The sequence below is a fragment of the Anser cygnoides genome, chromosome 10, assembly GCF_040182565.1.
Source record: "Anser cygnoides isolate HZ-2024a breed goose chromosome 10, Taihu_goose_T2T_genome, whole genome shotgun sequence".
NCBI lineage: Eukaryota > Metazoa > Chordata > Aves > Anseriformes > Anatidae > Anser > Anser cygnoides.
Window position 1 is genome coordinate 5,146,866 of NC_089882.1, and position 19,647 is coordinate 5,166,512.

At 38.0% G+C, this 19,647-nt stretch overlaps 1 protein-coding gene across 4 annotated transcripts in view; it reads right to left on the reverse strand.

Moving 5' to 3' along the window:
- CNTN6 (contactin 6) overlaps window positions 1-19,647 on the reverse strand; it is a 144,842-nt gene that overhangs the window by 100,942 nt on the left and 24,253 nt on the right. For all 4 annotated transcript variants that reach the window (XM_048070532.2, XM_013182241.3, XM_048070539.2 and 1 more), the window contains exon 2: window positions 13,733-13,867. In XM_048070532.2, the coding sequence (XP_047926489.2) occupies window positions 13,733-13,787 (55 nt within the window). In that variant the 5' untranslated portion in view covers window positions 13,788-13,867. The remainder of the gene's footprint in view (window positions 1-13,732; window positions 13,868-19,647) is intronic.

Below are 19,647 nucleotides of genomic sequence, written 5' to 3' on the forward strand. Positions count from 1 at the left end.
AAAATGTTTCTATTTTATCCAGAACTTGAAAGCTGTAATTTCAAATCAAGACTTTGTCTTTGTTATCATCAACATTGTTTTGCAAAACCAATTTTTTTCCTGCTGTGATTTACACAGATCCCTCGACACTACTGTAATTAATGCCTAGGGCACATTTTGGTTTCTACCCTTGCCTATACTTTCATTTAAACGCCCCATTTTCCCTCTCCTTTCACTAAGCTCACAAAAACTAATCTAAGCCTCATGCCTTCTCCCTCCCTGGAAACCTTCCAGAAAGGTCAGAACACAAGCAGAAAACCCAGTCCAGGCTTAGGACCTCCTTTTGCTTAACTCACTCCATGGAGTCCTGCACAATTTTGCACAATGTCACTGCTTGGACTGGAGGCAGAAATAGAGATAGGGCAATCTCCATTCTGAGCAGCCTGATGGGAGCTTTCATGGAGGGACAGTAATGAAATGCAGGCAAAACATTTCGTATGTATTACTTCTCTGTAATTTTTCTCTAATCCAAAAATCACAAAAATGCTGTAATTCTGCACAAATCTTACATACTTGGATTGCATATTTTTCCTAGCTACAGCAGGAATTGATAACAGGCTGCTAAATTACTGCTTAATAAACCACTAAATGAGTGCCATCTAAGATAACGGGGCATTAAATGACAACTATTCAGGGAAAAAGTAGATGTGCAGAAAGGACTGCAAGAGGACTCTCTGCATAGACAGAAATTGGATTAGTCATCTCATCTATGCCAGTGGTGAAATTCAAACTGAAGCAGATGTGAAAAAAGGAAAGTGGTTTGATTCTGTAACGTGCCAAAGGAAGGAGAGCACTCCTCTGCTCCTCGCAGCTGCGTGGCGCAGGGGCGGGCAGGGCTTACAGTACAGGCGTACCGCGAGCACTTACATGTAATAAATGCAAAGACAACATGCTTTTTGTTTATCTGTCTCTGCATTTCATAGAATCACAGAGTCTATGAAACACAGAGACAGAAAAACAAAACACATTAAATAACACAGAGTTAAAATATCAAACAGAACATCAGAAGAGATGGAGAGAGTGGAGAGTTTCAGGCTGCTAAGACAAACTTGTATTGATCCCCTGATTTCAGTGGGGTTTAGGTATTTGAACGACTGTCTGTCCTGTAAATGTAAGGGCCTTGATCGTACTGGTGGAAAGGCACCGTAAAAGTCCACGAGGGGTTGCAGAGCTTCAGCCCATACATCACAGCCCGGTGTCATCCATCTGCAGGCACGTTTGTCCCAGAAGGCAGAGAACATATTTGTTTGGCTTGTAGGAGCTGGAAAATTGTATCATCTGGGCTGATACTTAATACGTCTGCGGTGTAGTATCACCAATGGAGTTATGACAAACAGTCTGAAGGCCATATTTCTGGGGAATGACATAATCAATGATAGATCCTGGTCTAATTTAGGCAGGTTTGGAGTGCAGAGTTTTAAAGGAACAAAGCAGAGTGCTACAGGTTTCCTCTCCTCAATATTTGCTACCAATGGAATGTAAAACATTTTGCTTCAAAGCACTTATTGCCTGCTTCGTAGTGTTTTCACATCCCCATTATCTCAAAAACTGTTTAGACATTTTAGTTAAATATCAGTGCATTATAAAATATTGTTGGTTTATTATTTTGGCCTGCAGTGAAATCCAATTTTGGGCTGACAAAGTGCTCTTTTCTCATCTTCTCCCCATAAATTAGCCATGTTTATACACAGTACAGTATTTTATATATATCAGACTGCGACAAGAAATCTTAGGTTAAGTTTCTTTAAAAAAATATGAATTTCAGGTGATTTTTCAAATCATGTGTCTTAATGTTTTTTTTAGTTAAAAGAGTAGGGATAAGTTGTCTTAAGGGAAAAAAATGTGAATCAGGCTGGATTCTGTTTCCAGAGTTTCAGTCTTTTTGTCACACAGGTGTTAGATGTTTAACTGTCAGGTCAGTTTCTTTATCTTGTAAAACACGGATAATTTGTAACATTTAAAGGTGTCTAAGGACATGGGCATTTCACTTGCAAAGGAATTAAATTCAAATTTTCACGTCTTTTAATCTGCAGCTATCTGTTCCTGGGCATGCTTAAAAGTTGTAGACATGCAGGCTATTTATATGAAATCTTACCCAGCTCCTAAAGTTTTAATTCTGTACATCTCCAGAAATTATCGATTTTGACAGTGCTGACCGAGCAGAGATCTTAGCTTTCACAAGTCACCTGGAGTAGCTCAGAGGCACCAGTGCTGCTTTGTCAGACTGAAAATCTGAGCTCGACTCTCTCCCAAAATGCTCCAGCTCCTTGGGAGCCAGTGCCTGAAAGTTACTTTGGAGGTGACAGCAGGGGTAAGCATTGACAGTTGATGCAATTCTACATTGCATTTAATATGTAAAGGTTTGTTTTGGCAGAGAAAAGGTCTTTTTGATACTGTCATGTAGCTGACAAATAGCTGAGTTTCATCCTTTTTTTCTTACCTACTTTAGCCAATTTAATGCTTTTGAATTGAGGAGGCTTTGTAAAAGTAAATATCACTACAAAACACACTCAGAGATCTTGTGAGGATAAATCCTTCAACATCTGGGAATTTAAACATTGTCATAGAAAATCTCAAAAATACATATGGAAACAAAAAGGAACTTGCCATCCAGATGAACTTCATGTGGATTCAGACTTTATGAGGAATATTTATTTCTGATTTGTTTTGAAAGCAAACATCCAGGATTAATAACAAAACCTGGTTTGTTGTTTGCTTTCTATACTTTGAAATATTTTTAATAATATGGAGTTGTTCCTAGTCCTTAGCTCTCACAGTAAAATTTCAGCATTCTGCGGTTAGTCTTAGACTGCCTATCAGCTTCATAGGCAGATTGATATATTACGGAGATGTACCTTTCTTTAAGGCAAATTTGTGGAGTACATGTACACCACCATTTTAATTGCAACACTACACACAATTTTGTATAACATCCGTTTATCTTTAGGAGAGGCTGGGAGTTGATTTAGTGAAAAAAAATAAATGTACACTAATTAGAAGATGACAAGTCATGGCTGATAAGGTCACTTGTCAGACAAATATGAATTCAATATCTATTGCATAGACAACTACATTTTCTCTGGCCTGGAGCAAACAATTTCTCTTTTGGAATACCACAAATGTTTACAAGAAAGATGTAGAGAAAACTCTTTTATTTCTACTACATTCAGTGTAAAGCAGAATAAATCTAATTAGAAACAGCGGTTGAAGTTATAACGTTATATTCTGATTTGGTGCACTATACTGTCAGTGATTTCAGTAGCTTTAGACTGATATGAGTGAACTATGAATCTGATTAGTGCTCAACAAGATGTTAGCAGAGATTAACCCCTGCAGGTTTTTTCACATTGGCTGTTCCAGTATAATTTTATATATATATACATAAGCTGTAAGAACAGTAATCTATCATCAAAATCTATTTGGTATAAGTGTATGAAGTGAGACATTATTAGAAGATGAAGAAACTGTGTTCCGTTAACCACTCCTGTGTTGGTGGGAAGGCCATCTAAGCACGTGAGTCAAAGTTTTGGTAGATTTTACTCTAAACTACAAAGCCATTTTCCAGGGTGAGTTCAGTGCATGGTCTATTAGATGGAGACAAAGCTGCAGTTTGGGAGGAATGGCAGCCTGGATGTCTGCTGAGGCAGTGAAGCAATATAAACAAAAATCTGTCCAAAAGCACACAGCAATTCAGCAAAGAGGAAGCCAAAGGACAAGGTCTGTTCTCTGATTTTTATAACATGCTCCTGTTTTCTTTTTTATCTCAAATGATAATGAGCTTTGCATCAGTTTTTAAGGAAATCCAGCTGTAAACAATATACCCATAGGCACGAGATGGATGTGTGAAAATAACTGACCATGAACCAAAGCTTTGTAGTGACATGCCCTGCCTACCTCAGCCTTTCTCTGCAAGATACGAGGTGGCTGCTAGAGCTGGGATGGGAAAGGAGACAGAACATCTCCCACAAAAATCCCCATACAAAAAATAAAGAGATAAAGAGATAAAAGAAAGGTGAAGCTGCTAACAGCATGAGCCATCCTTTGCCTTTGAACGGTCCTTTGAGCAGGCGCTGGCAGCAAGACAAGGGTGCTCAGGGTGACACTGCCAGCAGGTGAGATGTGACTTCAGTCCAGCCTGTCACTGCTTGAAAAACTGCCAGTACTGCAGCCTTCTTGGTTCTGTCTGCTCACGTCGGAAACAGAAACGAACTAATGACGATGCAGAAATCAAATTCTACCTAACTATGGCACTGGTGTGCACATGTACAGTGTGTGTGGGGGGGTGAGGAACAGCCCTCGCACACTGATTTCACTATGACTATCTGCTATCATTTCATACTCAGGCAAAACGACTTCAGGACGAACTACACACTAACAAATAGCGGTTTTGACTTTCATGGATCTACTTAAAATGTTTGAAATATACAGATTATGCCAGATGTGCTATCGCTAAAAGGGAGTCATGCTTACTTTAGACATACATCAGTAAGTCCCCTAGCCATTAATGTGAGCTCCCACTAATGGCCTAAGGGCAGCCATTTTGTGTCTTCTGCTTGGGAGCAAAAGGGAATGAAGTCCCCAGGGAAATAATGAAGTGATGTTGCCTATTCAAAGAAAATATTATCCCGAGAACACAGTACGATAGATCTGATCTTACATACAAGTATATTGTGAAGAGAAGACATTTTAAAGCAATGGTGACTTTCTTTGCTGGTATCTTCAATAGCTGGATTGCTTCAGCAATCTTTCACTTTTCCCTCAAAACCCTCCTTCTTCTTTTGTGCCCAGTTTGGAGCCATCAAGTACAATTATTCTATTTCTAAGGCCTTCCAGGAGTACAGTGAAAGGTACATTTGTCATTACAAAAATATCTTTGTCCATGAGAACGTTTCATTCCTACTGACGGCAGCTCACACCATGGCAAAGCTCACAGGAGGCTTGATTAAAAGACCTGACTTACATAAGTAGAAACGAATGACTTTCAGGTAATTATACCACGAGCATGGCGTTTGGAGCTAAACAATATCACAGATAGTGCCTTAATTAGCAACAAAAGTGATTTAGCAGAGTAATAGTCTAATACCAATTCAATTGCTACAAATTATTAATAACAATGGCAGAGAATAACCAAGATCCAGTAACAACGAGATGCAGGATCTGTCAGAGGAAAACATATTGCCCCTTTAACAAAGAGAATGTAATTAGAGTAGAACAATAAAACATATATGAATATTGAACAAAGGACACAATACCATAGTATTATGCTACACAGGCGAAAAAAATCCTACTGTTAAAATCCTAAAAGGGTCTAAAAATCAAACTCATAAAAGTAAAGGCATAGAGGTTAGGATTAACTTCTATAGCTTTACCTCCTGCTGCAAAGCTGATAGGACTTTAGACAGTTTCCTCTTTAAGCTGCCCTACTAGGACAAGGATTGTCACCTCCAGACAGACCTTACGCAGATCTAGGGAAGCAGAAAGACCCAGAGAAGTGTGGGCTGCTGGTGTCCTGTTGGTCTGAAGTCTACCTCTGTATTCAGAAATCACTCTCTTACTCCCCTCTTACCTACTGCAGGAGACAGAGAGCTTTATTTCTGTCTGAATGGTAACTGTGATAAGTATTTTGTCAACTAATGCAATTATTAGCACAAATCTGGAAATATTAGGTGCAGTTTTCTCTGCAGTTTCTGAAACCATGTAATTCCATGTAAATTAAAAGTTGCTTTTCACTTTGATTTTTTTTGTTTTATTTGTTTGTTTGAAGTCTAACCTTAATATTTGATGACAGAATACAGAAAAGGGGAATTCTGAAGGATGAAAAATGAACACAAGGTAAATAAGAAGAATCTATTTTCATTATTTGAAGGTTCAGAACTATAATCTAGTCTCATGGAAAAATGTGTACTTGGCTTGTGATTTCGATTGCTTTTGGAGCTGATAGCACCAAAGTAGGAAAACCATAGGATCTGGATATAACATGGTTCAAACAATGTCTCATCTCTACCTCATAAATTTTCATTCATCCAGTGTTACACATGGCCCCAGTAGACTAATCCATCCATATTTTTCTCAAATTACAGATCAGCATATGTCTCAGACTTGGCTTCCCATGCACACACAGCAAGCAATTTTAGTGGTAATCCTGAGTTTCTCTTCCATACAGTCATAAGAAAAAAGAAATGCCCCACATCCCTAGGAGTTTTCTGTTTGTAATGTAGGCATAAGAACCAAAACCTTAAAAAAGTAGTATTATCTGAAATAAGTCTGTGAACTCAGCTCTGTGACAACCCCATTTTCTGTCCCAGACAAGTGCCAATAATAGCAATAGATAAATAATAAATAAATAAAAAGATTTTGAATATATAAATTCTTTCTGGCTAAGAGTTTGGAGGAGGAAAAAAAAAATTTTTTTGAAAAGCCCAGGTACAATGATTGTGATAACAAATTTCCCCCAGGAATGCCAAGTAGGTATGAATGCAGTGAATTCCAAGAAGTTTTCAGTGTTAATTTCTGCTCAACAAGAAACACACACACATAAACAGCAATCAATAGTTGCTAAATGAAAAAGAAGTAGCAAATCGATAACTAGAGACATTTTATTTTCAAGCTTCTGCAAACAATGGAAGGGATGATCAGCCTGTGATTACGTGGAAGTAGTGGATATGGTTACAGCTCTTAAAAGTTAGCGAGCAAGGTCTTCACCCAATGTCAGTGTGTGCAGATCTGCTGGGTGGGAATATTAAGCCATATGGAAATTAGATCTGGGTTTCCATTTCTAAGTAAAGCAGATTTAATCATTTTGTGCATTTCCAAGCCCTGTTTTCCAGAAACAGGTTAAGTCCTTATCATTCTTACTGTCTGTCCATTTGCATCCTTTTTCTACTAGTGGAAAGTCACAGTTTACAGCTGGGTTTCTCTTCATTTCCTGTAGGACATGTCTGTCACTCTTACCACACTAAAACCTAACCTTTCACATGCTAGTGCTTTACTTGAGGCATGGGTTGTGATGTTAGAAAGAGAAAGGAATTGATTGTTAAACTTCAAGGGAATCCATTATTTGATTAGTGTAACAATACACCGGACCGAGATGCCACAGCCTCAACTCTGTAACAGGGAATCTCAAAATCCAGCTTTGGGGTTTTAGTTGCACATTCGTTAATGAAGTATCCTTGTCTAATAGTGACCTCTGCAAAACAATGTCTTAAATGTTAGCTTAATGGTGAGATTATTATATACATTAAATGTAGGAATTATATTCAGTTAAATTGGCCTTGAAAACAATGATGTGTCTAACTTAAGTCAACTGTGTCAGTGACACATTATTGTGCCATCTTAAGGAGGCGTTTGTATTTTTATTTTCTACTTAAATTTTCTATTCCTGGCAAAAGGAAATGCTCAAAATATTTTCAGTGTTTAATCACCTGTTAATTTCAACTTCTTGGCACTGATAATAAAGTGCAATTGAATTTTCTTTGAAGCTGTTGCATACACATACACACACACAAAGTTTATATATATATATATATATATATATATAAAGCACCAGGATGTTATTTTACGAAGTTAATGAGCATTTCATACAAAGAGATTAAATTACTTGATATGAAACAGAAAGAAACCACGTAAAATTCACAATATAGAAAAAGAACTCATTTCCTTTCATGTGAAGTAACTAATCAAAGAGATTAAGAAGCAGTAATTATGTAAACCACTATAAGAATGGGTTGAGCCTTTCAGACTATAGAAAAGACTTCTACTCTGGAGCCACACAGAAAACATAAAGTTCCAGTAATGACTTCCATGAATTCTAGCATGCTCCACTTAACTTCAGGAACTGTAAATAACATCTTTCTGACAGCTAAATCAATGCAACCTAAAATCTGAAAGTGTATTGACCCTCAAAGAAGCATCTGAGCTCTATCCTCTTTTTCACCATATGTCCATGCACTTGAGGGAATTCAAAAAGACATTTTTTTCTTGGAAACGAAGTATAATAAGGAAGATGCTTCTATAACGTGAATCTAGCCCACATTATATAACGTCAAATGATTGACATATCCAGCAGGTCAGTTTGACGTGATATGGCATACTTGGGAAGCATCGCAGTGATACACGTCTGACTCTGAGTAAAGACTGCCTGGGAGGTGGGCTTATGTTTTTTTACTGCAAAGCTGCAAAAACCCTTACAATCCTTATATATGGTAGGTGAGGCTTTCAAAAATGCTCAGCCTTGCCCTAATTCTTCCTTTTTCAAAACAAATGATAAGACTGCCATTGAAATCTGTGGAGAAGTAAAAATACCCAAGCTGAGTCCTTCTCACCACTGCTAATGTCACTTGTCACCTTTTACTGATGTTATAATCACTGCCGCATTGTCATTCCTTTCTACATGTGCTTCATTACCATAGCAGTTGAAACCACAAACTGTTGTGAATATATCCCTCTTGGAACTGAGCAATGAAGGAAATAGCTATCTTAAACTCCACTTTGCATTGTAACATCCTCCTGCTCCTGCAGCCAGCAAGTGGCAGATCCAGAAGTTGCTCACGGGCTTCCTGAGCACCAGTCCTCTCAGTCGCGAGAGGGTCCGTCCTTTACATAGTCTTGTGCTGAAGTCAGAGGTTCACATTTCTCACATACTGTTTTTTTTTTGTCTCCTTTTTACCCTTGAGTTAGCAGCAGTTTGTGGTTCTGATAAGAGACAGGAAAAAGAAATAATTGTTCATTTTCCTTCCTAAAATTAAAGACCAGCTCTGTGTAAGCTCTTCTAGAAATGAGCAGAAACAGAGCAGCTCGCTGTATACAACTCACCTGTTTTATAGCTTAAGGCAACATTTGGATACTAAAGTTTTCCAAATGTTATGTCTGCAAAACCGGGTGATGGATTAGAAAAATAACTTATTTTCGCCGCTATATGTCAAGTTTTTCCTTTATCTTGCACATCTTCACATCCTTTTTTGGATACTAATATTTTTCCTGTTAATTCAGTAAGTATTAATTGAAGGCCCTGGTTTTGTATCTGTGCACGTGGCAGTTCTCAGAGTACTGGCTGTTAGCTGGGACTTCACTGGCCCACGTCAGACCCAGACGACTGATCTGCTGCATGTAAGGGGAAAGGCAAATGAGGTACCAGAGGAAGATGAGAATGAAGGTCACACCTGAGAGACCTTCTCTCCCATCTGCCAAAGCCCACATTAGCCTTTGCCAGGGCCTCGCTACATCACCAGTCATCCTCTCTTGCTTGAGGCTTGGGAGTCATTTACAGAAATAGAACTTTCAGGGTCACTGTTTCCCAAAGTCATGAGAACTTCCATGTTGTGCAAGGGAAACCTAATTATTTTCTTTCTCTGACTCATCAGTGGGTCTCTGAATGCCTCTGGTTGTTCAGAAGTGCCTTAACATTTCCAGGCTGGACTAGTTCATCTCCACAGTTTGCTGTTAGAAATAGCAAAGATGTCACTTGTCTTAAAATATATGGTCTGCTGTTCCATTCCTAAAGGTGCTGTTATGCTAACAATAAATCTGCAAGAGACTGCAGGCAGAGCGTGGGATGTGATGTATTCAATATTCATCATGCTGTGACCCAAAGGAGTATCAGGACACTTTACATCAGGAAATTTCTCTCTCCAATTTAGCAGTTTCAAAATGATGGGCCAAAATACAGCCCGGGAGGTTGCAGTTGCATCTTCAATTGAATATCATCCAATAAGCCAAAAGATTGTAAAAATATAATTACTGCCTCATTCCAAAATGAAAGTTCAGACTAACTGGTTTGGCTTTTAATACTTATCTTGTCTATGGCTAATTTTAAGTGCCTGACAGTTTTTACTGACACTTTCCTTTTTCATTAGCTTTAACACTGGAAATTCCAATTGCTTCCATCTGAGATCACCAGTAGAGCAAAGGACAGTTGCGAAGGCCATCTCTGTATTGAAGATTATATATTTTTGAAGCACAGAAGCCACTAAGAATCAGAGAAGAGGGGAGTCAAAACAACCTTTGGGAATGGGAAAGACACAAAATTTGGATAAGCATTCCAGGAAGAAGAGTGAAATTGCAGAAACATTTAGGAGATAGCTCTCCTCCTCTTCCTGAATGGTAAGGAGCCTAGGAGAAGTGACAGAAGGAAGCAGGGAAGCTGAGACTGAAGCAATGAAATTGATGCCAGAGTGGGACTGTAGCTATGCTGCTGTGAAGGGAGCTACCAACAGACTTATTTGTTCCCCCAGCATCATATATTTAGATCAGCCACTGGGAAAATCAAACAGCACTTGTTTCTCTTCTCCCTGAAGATCTGCAATCCATACTTATATAAGATCCTATGTTCCTAACCTGGGTAATGGAAAAGGATGGGCGAAAGGCTTTTGTAACATAGATATGATCAAATTATTATTTGCATTGCAGCATTGAACATAACCCTATAGGCAAAGGAGGGAATGGAGGAATCAGAGAGACAGCCAGATGAGTCACACAGTTGCATGGGCAACCTGCAGCAGATCCAGGCATAGCTCCCATTCCTAAATAACAGCCTAACGTGCATCTGGGCTATGCTTAAGATCACTTTCTCTCTTGGAGTGATACTGCTGGCAACAAGCCTTGCATGGTAGCTCCAGAGGATAGAACATGAGCTAAGGGCAGCCATGGGAGGAAAACTTGAGACAGCTTTTATTTTTGAAGAAACATTTCTTTTCTTTCCTGAGCACTCAGGCCACTTTTCTGTTGATATCAGCTTCTCAAAATTCTGTCTAAATCTTTAATCCAGAAAGTGAGTGCTCATTCTTAGCATGTTAATATCGAGCAATGTTTAAATTTCAACTGTATTGTAAAGAGAAGGCTGTCATGCATCCTTACAACAAATACACAGAATTTAAAGTAATGATCTCTGTGTTTATCTTCATCAGCCTTCTCGCCTCTGGTGCTCTGCTTAGATCAGATTATCTCATTTAAATAGCAGTGGGTTATGAAAAAAAGTCTAATCTGTTCCCTCACTGTGTCACTGTGCATGCATACATTACTTTGTTTTATTTCATCCCTTAAGGCACTTGCAAGAAAACCCCCAAAGGACCCCTTGTGAGTCACATAAAAAAAAAACAAAACAAAACAAAACAAAAAAACCACCACTGCTGGAAAACAAGAGTTGGAGGGAATAATGTTCTATACATGAGCTTTCCATAGATTTGAAATATAGAGAGTAATTTGATTTTTGAGTAATTGAACTGCCATTTTGGGGGGCAATAATATCTAGCTCTGCTATGCAGCAGATTTAATCCTTAGATTTAAGATTAATTTATAGGTCAATATCATTTTTATTCTACATGGCTGGTATAACTGAGGTAGAGACAAGGAAGAAATGGCTGACCAACAACCTGAGATATTTTTCAGGTCCCAGCCCACAAGACTGTTCTCCACAGCGTCGTGCCTAGTTTCTAATTTTCCCACTCAGTTCTATCAACCACTATATTGATGCCAGTCATCCATATAGTAAATCAAAGAAGTTTTATACATAAGTGCAAGTTTGACTATTACCGTCAAGCATATTTCAGAATGCCATGTAGTAAAAATAAGCATACCTCCACTGAAATCAGGGGAGATAATTTGTACTGAAGTATAAATTAACTTTTCTAGGTGAAGTCAGTGGGCACCTTAATTGATGGTAGGATCAGGACAAAGGTGCTCTTGTGGTCTACTCTTGGTGCTTAGGTCTATGGAACATTTAAATTTTATCTATTAAGTCTTAAAAAAATGAACAAGTTAATATAAAAGTGAGCTCCTAGTATGTTTTAACTCAGTTGGCCCAGGATACTTGTCTCATTAAAAGATGATCCTCTGACAAGAAAGATGAAGATGACAAAAAGTTTTAAAAATGAAAGCTTAGTGAAAAGAAGTGAAGGAAAAGGTTATATATGGAAATATAAAACAGGGAATATTTTGTCCACCACTAAGCTGTACTGGTCCTCCAGTGACTCAAATTTCAGGATCGCCATCTATTGCGTAACTGCTAAAAGCAATAAGCAATTAAGAAATCATAGGGGCATCCTATAAATAAAAATAATAATAAAAAAAAAAAAAGATAAGTCCTTTACTTCCTTTACTTAGATGAGTAAAGAAAGAAATGACATATGAGAAGTATGCAAGCAGGGCTGATAAACACCATGGCGGGGCAGTGGGCACCCAACGTGGTTACAATTGAAGGTAATTAAAGGGAAGACTGGGTTCCTAAACTTGTTGTTGTGTTTAGTTCAGCATATTTGGGCCTAAACAAGTGACTGCTTATTTGAAATGTGTACAAGTATTTTAATATGAAGTCCTTAACATGTTGGCTGTTTGTTACTGAAACAGCCACTTAGTATTGATTTCACAGAATGTCAGCTCCTGAGATTTACATTTTCACCTGGAATCTATTAAACAAAAAGCTATAAGTTTAAATTTGAATTGCATTTTAAAATACTACCGCAGTCTGCACTCTGCTTCTGTAGTTTCTTCATTTCAAACAGCTGCTGACTCATGCAGGACATAATTAATTTAAGTATCATTTGAGGTTGCTTTAATACAATTTCTTCATAAGTACACAAGTAACATACCAGATATTTAGAGTTCAATACATTAATTATAGACAAAAGTCAGTTGTCATGGTTTCTCTCACAGACTGTGTGAAAGGTCAGTGCATCCCCAAATTCATTATAACCTCAAAGAGTTCAGTTACCGTTGGTCTCTGGTCTCAGATGAGTCTGTATTGAGTCACATGAGTTAATTCCATTTATACGATTTTATGAAGCAGGATTATCAAGTTATACCTTTTGAATTAGAGGAAAGGTTCAAAAAACAAATGAACTCGGAACACCAAACCCTTATGGTGAACAAAGCCCACGTAGGCAGAAAAGAACATTTTACCTCCCAATATGTCAGCAACCAGCTGATGGACTAATTAAGCACAAGGGATATTCAAGAAGGAGAATGGGGGAAAGCAGTCCTGCTTCCTCCAACCACGCTTTCTCCTCTGAATGCCATCTGAGGACGGAGGCGATGCCCAGGGCTTGGAGCAGTGACAGCAGGGGTTGTGTGAGGGTCCATCACCATGCCAACTGGAGACAAGGGCGGAGGAAATATTTCCATTTGCTTCAGGCACGAAGCAAGATTTCCTTTCACTTTTGGCATTTCTGCTTTGAAAGTGCTTAGGATTCTTACCTGTTCTGGATTTCATCGATGAATATTTACAATTGTCTTTAATGTAAATGTGATTTAAAGATACTTTACTAGTACAGAGGCATTCTGAGGGTTTGGTATACCTTTAAGTGTGAGCACTAAGCCATCCACACAATGCTCACTAAGGTATTCTGGTTTTTAAACTTGCTGGCTTGGGAGTTTCTTACACTGTGGCTAAGAAATGCATGCACATGCATGTGCTTGCTGTTAGCAAAGTGAAAATTGTAATTTTTTCTCAATGCTACAGCTTAGAATATTTTTTAAAGCTATTTGCTGAAGTACAGTTTCTTATGATCTTGAAACACGTTTTCCTGGTTCAAAGGCAGCAACTGGTGGTTTTTCAAATTAAAAGATGTTCTAACGAAAAGCTCCTTAGTCACTTGTTCATGCAAATAAGTACTGTTAGTTTTGGTAATTGCTTCCTTTCTAGAAGAATTATGATACTGATACAGATTTATCAATCACAAACACTAACAGTGGAACATTTTACCTGTGCTGCAGCTCATGAATGGCAGCAGAATTATTAGTTTCCATGGCAACACCATCTCCACTTTCTAAGGTCAAAAATTCCTCCCATCCAATCAGCAGAAAGTAAAGTGTGTCTTCCTGTGACTACCTTGATATTCTGTAAAAAACAGGAGGAGATATTGGGTAATTAAAGTAGAGATTCAGAACAAATGCCCCGATTTCCCTGTGTAAAATCCTGTTCTTCTGCACCACTGAAGATTCAGACACATACAACGCAATAAATCAGGATCATCCCAACATAAAATTAATTCCAGAAAGACACAAAGCTGGAAATGAGCTCCATGAAAGGCATATGTAATATCTGAGACCCATCCATCCTCTCCTTACGGCACAGAGAACACAAGCACAGGACCAAGTTTCTCCAAGCGAGAAAGCAAAATCTGTGCTTGGGGCATTCACCAGACACGGCTGGGTTAGGAGAAAGGGTGTTCGCAAGTACTGTTCTTGCCTGCTAAATGTTAGTCACACTTTATGAAGTTTCTTGCCTTACAGTAGTCTGCCTTCTAATCCAGGAGAGGATCCTTTGGTGAATGTAATGTAACATAAGCAGCTACTGGTGCAGAATGGGAGCTCTCATATGGGAGGAAAAAGCAATATAATGTTTTACATTTACTACACAAAAACAAATAACAACAACAAAAACAACTTTTTTTTTTTGTTTTGTCATCAGGTTTATTCTTCAGAAATGAAACACACACCCACAAGGATTTACATAACAATTTGCTTTAATTTCCTTTGACATTTCAGTCAACATATGATGAATTAAACCAGGAAAAAAAAATGTGTTTGGCCTTCACTCCCAAAGGGTAAACTTGTAATTTACTGTTGAGAATCAGTTCATAAAGGAGCTGAAAAGAGAAATCACTTAATAACATGGGTTTACAAAATCATAAAATCATTCTAAACCCTTTAAGTGCTAAAAAAATTTCCCCTGAGAAATTGCATTTATGAGCCATGTTTAGGGATCCATAACCTCTTCTCATTTGTCTCATTTTTCATACCAGCGTGAAAAAAATCATACAGGGTTGCCCTAGAATTTAGTACCGATGTGAATGAGAAAGATGGTTTTTAGCAAATGAAGAAATTCAGTTCTTTTGGAAATCATCCCACATTCAACTCTTTTGGAAATCATCTCACTTTTATAAGGAATCTAATTCTCTTCACATGTTTTTATAAGCTTCACCTAAGAGTTGTAGGTGGTCTCAGGGCTCTACAGGTATCTTTGCACATATCAACCTGGTGCGCCATTGCCAGTTGCCATTTCAGGTGGGGAATGATCAAACCTTGACAAGCTTCCAAATTTTTTTGGAAAAGAAAAAAAAAAAAAAGGATGAAAAAAGCAGTTTCTTTTAATCTTTTAATCTTTTGTAAGGTTCTACCTCGCACACATCCAGGGTAAGAGAAGCACTTTAGTGTTATTTAAGTGTAAATGGCTTGAGCTCTTTAAAAAGAAAAATGAAATCCAAGTTTGGATAATTCTGTTGAAACAGAAATTGAGTTATATGGTACTTTTATATATCAGGCAATCCTGCTCCAAGCAATATTAAATGCACCTAAAATGTACTTAGCAAATGTTTTTCATCCTTCAGAGATTTACAGTGATACGAGACTTTCCGTAACTTCTTTGGGAAACCCTGATAATGTTGTCAATTTAAAAATTATTCCTAGCTTTGGTTATAAAAGCCGTTATTTGTCGACTCTCAATAGACACGGATTTCTCTCTATAGTTTTTGCATGTTTGGAAAGCATTATTGTATCTTATACTAGAGGATTCCTACTTTGTTTATCCTAAATCATTATTTTACCTTGTCTCTTCTGGATTATTTCAGCATAGCCGGCACTTTTCTTTAAGCACACTGCCCAGAGCTGGGCACAGTCGCCCACCTGAGGAACCAGTGCCAAACAGCCGTTTGCTATTTTCACATCCCCAAATGAAGGTTGTTTTTTTTAAAAAAAAAAAAAACGCATTCAGTTCAGGCTCCACTCTAACCCCTTCTTTAAACCTCCTGCATATACTGAAGGTGTGCATCGATTATTTCTACCTAAGTGTGAAACCTTGTACTTTTCCTTATTGAATTGGATCATATTTATTTCACACACTTTCTTCTGTTTGTCAATATTTGTCTCAAAGCTGGTGTACACATCACGGATATTTAAGACTAAAAAAAAAAAATCTTATCTTTTTTTACTTGTCCTTCCTAAACAGAATGTACCCTTTCAGATCAATACTGCAGGCATGACAATTGTTATCTGGTTTTGTTTGCCAGTTAAGGGAGAATTTTTCTTATTTACTAAAGTTTCATGTGAATTCCTTCCATGTCTTACATTATTTTTGTGACTTTGACTTCTCCTTATGTCCCTGCCTTCCCCTGTTTCCCAGTTTTATCCTTTTCCTAATGCTGGGTTCACAGGAGGGATCTGTTGTCTGCAGGAAGGTTCCTCAAACAACCACGACCTGTGTGTCCAGCAGCAGCTCCGGGAGAGGAGGCTCAAAGTGCCCGTTTACTGACAGAGCACCTTGTCGGATGTGAACGGGCTCTGGTAGCAGCAGCGGATAAGAAGCAGTATTTGTCGATGCTTTACCCTCGTTTTGCTGAAGTTATTGCAATGAATTTTGCACATTCCCATGAGCTGTGTTTCCTTGGCGTTTCTATTTGCATTCATCTCCTGTGCTGGATGTTTTTCTCTTGTTGTTTTCCTGGATATGGGCAGCAAGCGTTTCCCAGTGCTGCCCACTCTGCTCCCACCCAACTCCGTTTCCTCAGGTCCTCGCAAACACGTTCTGTTTCTTGTCATTAAGTATTTACCATGCGAGTTATTTTGCATGCACCTGCTGAAATCCCTTTTAAAGGTGCAACTGTTGCCAAAGGCACTAATTATGCCTCAAAAGAAAAAGGACTTAAACCCTCCAATATTACTCATGTGCTTTCCAGGGGGAATATTTTGAATCACAGAAAATCACCAATACAACCCAATCAACCGATCACATGCCTCCTCTTCCAAGATACTCGCCCTTTACTACAAGGACAGTTCCTTCCAAAAAAAATCTCTGTTTACTCGTCCTCTCTTTCAATTATATGTAAGTCTTTTGAAACCAAGAAGCAAATACCTCCTGCTGACAGTATCCAGAATATATTTCCAAAAATATTCATATTCCTGTAGGCTATTGATTAATCTCCAGAACTGTAGCTCCTTCTGAGGCTGCAAATCTGGGGCATTACTGCAGATAAACCTATATATATGTATATATATGTATGTATGTATGTATATATATATATGTTTCCTGTAAGTAACCCAACTGTTTTACTTATTTCACTGACAAACACAAGGACCTAACTGGCAAGCAGGCACTTAATAATTTTTACAACGTCTTTCCAACAGCAGCTTCCATGGGATTATTTACTGTCAAACTAAATCAAGAATAAATGAAAAAAATGAAATATTTATGACATAAGAAAAATCTGGTTCAGACTAGAAACCCCAAACTGGCATTAAATCAAGAAATGTAACAAGATAAATTGTGCCATCATACTCTTTGTTTTCTGGATGTAACACTATCACTTATTATAATTGTTATGTCACAGTTTGAACCATCGGTCTAGATAGACAGATGGAAAACAAAGTATGTTAAATATGATCATTGGGGGAAATATTACATTTTCCCCTAAAAATACTGATTGCACGTCCATTTGTCAACAGGGTGTAATTTATACAAATATGTTTGTTACAGAAGTAGTCAGCATCATATTTTTTATTTTTTTTTTTATTTTTTTCCATGAGAGAAGTCACTAGGAAAGGACTCAATCCACGGATATTTTTTAGCTGCCAGTTTTTCTTCTCATCTGTCAGGGAAGGAAACCTATATAATCCTGAGACATTCAGATGTGATGTGTGGGACATACAGGTGCAAATCTGAGATGAACAGACAGAAATGCTGCATTGGAAATAAGGTGGCTGCTAGGAGTTTCTGGGAAACCCACTGGTCAGCTATGCCACTGCCTGGCCAAGCCGTGCATCACCTGCCTCCCATTGCAAATGCTCTAGGTAATGTTATTGGAGAGAAAGGGTACAAAAATATTACTTTCATCCCAACATTTATTTTGGGATATCTGGAATATTGACAATTTCCATCTAAACATGGGATATGGGCAGAGGAATTAACTCAGTGACATTGCACTTAGCACACAGAGGGAAAGCTATTTTAGCATGTGTCCTAAGCTTGTAATTATATTGCTTTTTTTTTTTTTTTTTTTCCCTCCTGAAAATTAGATCTGGAAGGGATAAGATATAGATTCATTTATTAATGAAAGTGGTCTGACATACATTTAATGCAGTAACATAAATGCTAATATTTTGCTCATTATTTCATAGTTTGAACAGAGGTTTAAAGTATTGTCTTGGCTTTAGGTTGTGAGACCCATACTTTCTTCTACTGCTTATTTTTTTTGAGTAACAAAACATTTACAAGATCAAGTCTTTGACAAAGGGGAAAATGCAATTATAGTGTCATCTGAGCTTTCATGAAAATATGCAACATTTCACATTTCTGCCACAACTGTCTGTTACCATCGTAAAAGCAAAAAGGAGTCAGTTCAGGTGGCAAACTGACATCTTTCCAAGGTAAAAGTTGTCAGGCAGTGGGAATGATGAGATTTTGCTCTTAGCTAAATTCAAGCAAATTGACATTTTTACCCATGGCAAAATGTAGCTATGTTTGCAGAAGGAGTAACTTTTTGACCTGGTGAAAGAAGCAGTGGTTAACAACAGGGATTTGGGGCAAAATTCCACAGTGATGCTGGCAGAGGAGCTTCAATCCGGAGCCGTATATTGGTGTAACTACCTATAGAAAGAGATCTGTGGAATGCATGTAGGAGGAAAAGGATAAAAATGTGGAGATAAGAGGCTATAATCTAGGGAGTGCATGCATAGCCTTTTTATTCTGCAGCCTCAGCTTTCCCTCCCACCAGCTTCCACACATCTATATTATCTTTTGAATTTGGCCTTACATACTTCTGTATTCTTCGTCTGCCAGGAAATAAGCTGAGTCTGTCCCAGCTAGGCTTGCATTCTTGGCACACCATAGCTCCTGATCTCTATATTGTCTCCTGAGCACCTGATTTGAAGGCATCTAATGTGAATTTTCTCATGAATGCCAATGATATACAGCTACATTTTTCTTTTCAAACTTTTTATCCCTGAGGCGCTTTCTGCACTCAAACTATTTTCCAGATATCCATAACAGACTGAATAGCAAATACTTGTAACTACCAGAGCAGAAGCAGAAAAGACCAGCTTTACAGGTTCCAGCAAGATTTACCTATGCTGTTGTACTACTTACTGCTTATTTAAAATTATTGAACTATATTTCAAAAGGAGAGAAGTACCTGACTTTATTTAACTAAGGTGTCTGATACTTATTACTCTTATATTCCCTTTTTCACAGAAAGACTTGAATTGTCGTTTGTTTTTCATTCCTGACTCCTATTGCCTGCTTTCCTAGAGAAACAGAAAATACTGTAGCTAATTTGTAATTCAAATTCATTATGTAAATCTTTTGGGGGCATTCAAATCTTATCTCTTCAAAACGTTTTCCAAAATTCTAACAGTTCATTGTGTTTCAGGTGACATTGGGATCAATATAGCGTGTGACAATATGGATGGTTTTATTCCTTAAACTCCCCACTTTAAGGCACCACATTGGTGTATGAGGGGTAATGGACCGGACTCTACTTTTGTGTCTGTGATGGGTCATTTCAGCTCCCCATATGGATTCAATGGTATCGAAATAAGCATATATGATGGCCATAACTGGCTTACTGAATAATAACAGGACAAGGCAAAAGGCTTGGGTTGAGCAAGCTGTCAAAAAGGATCCAC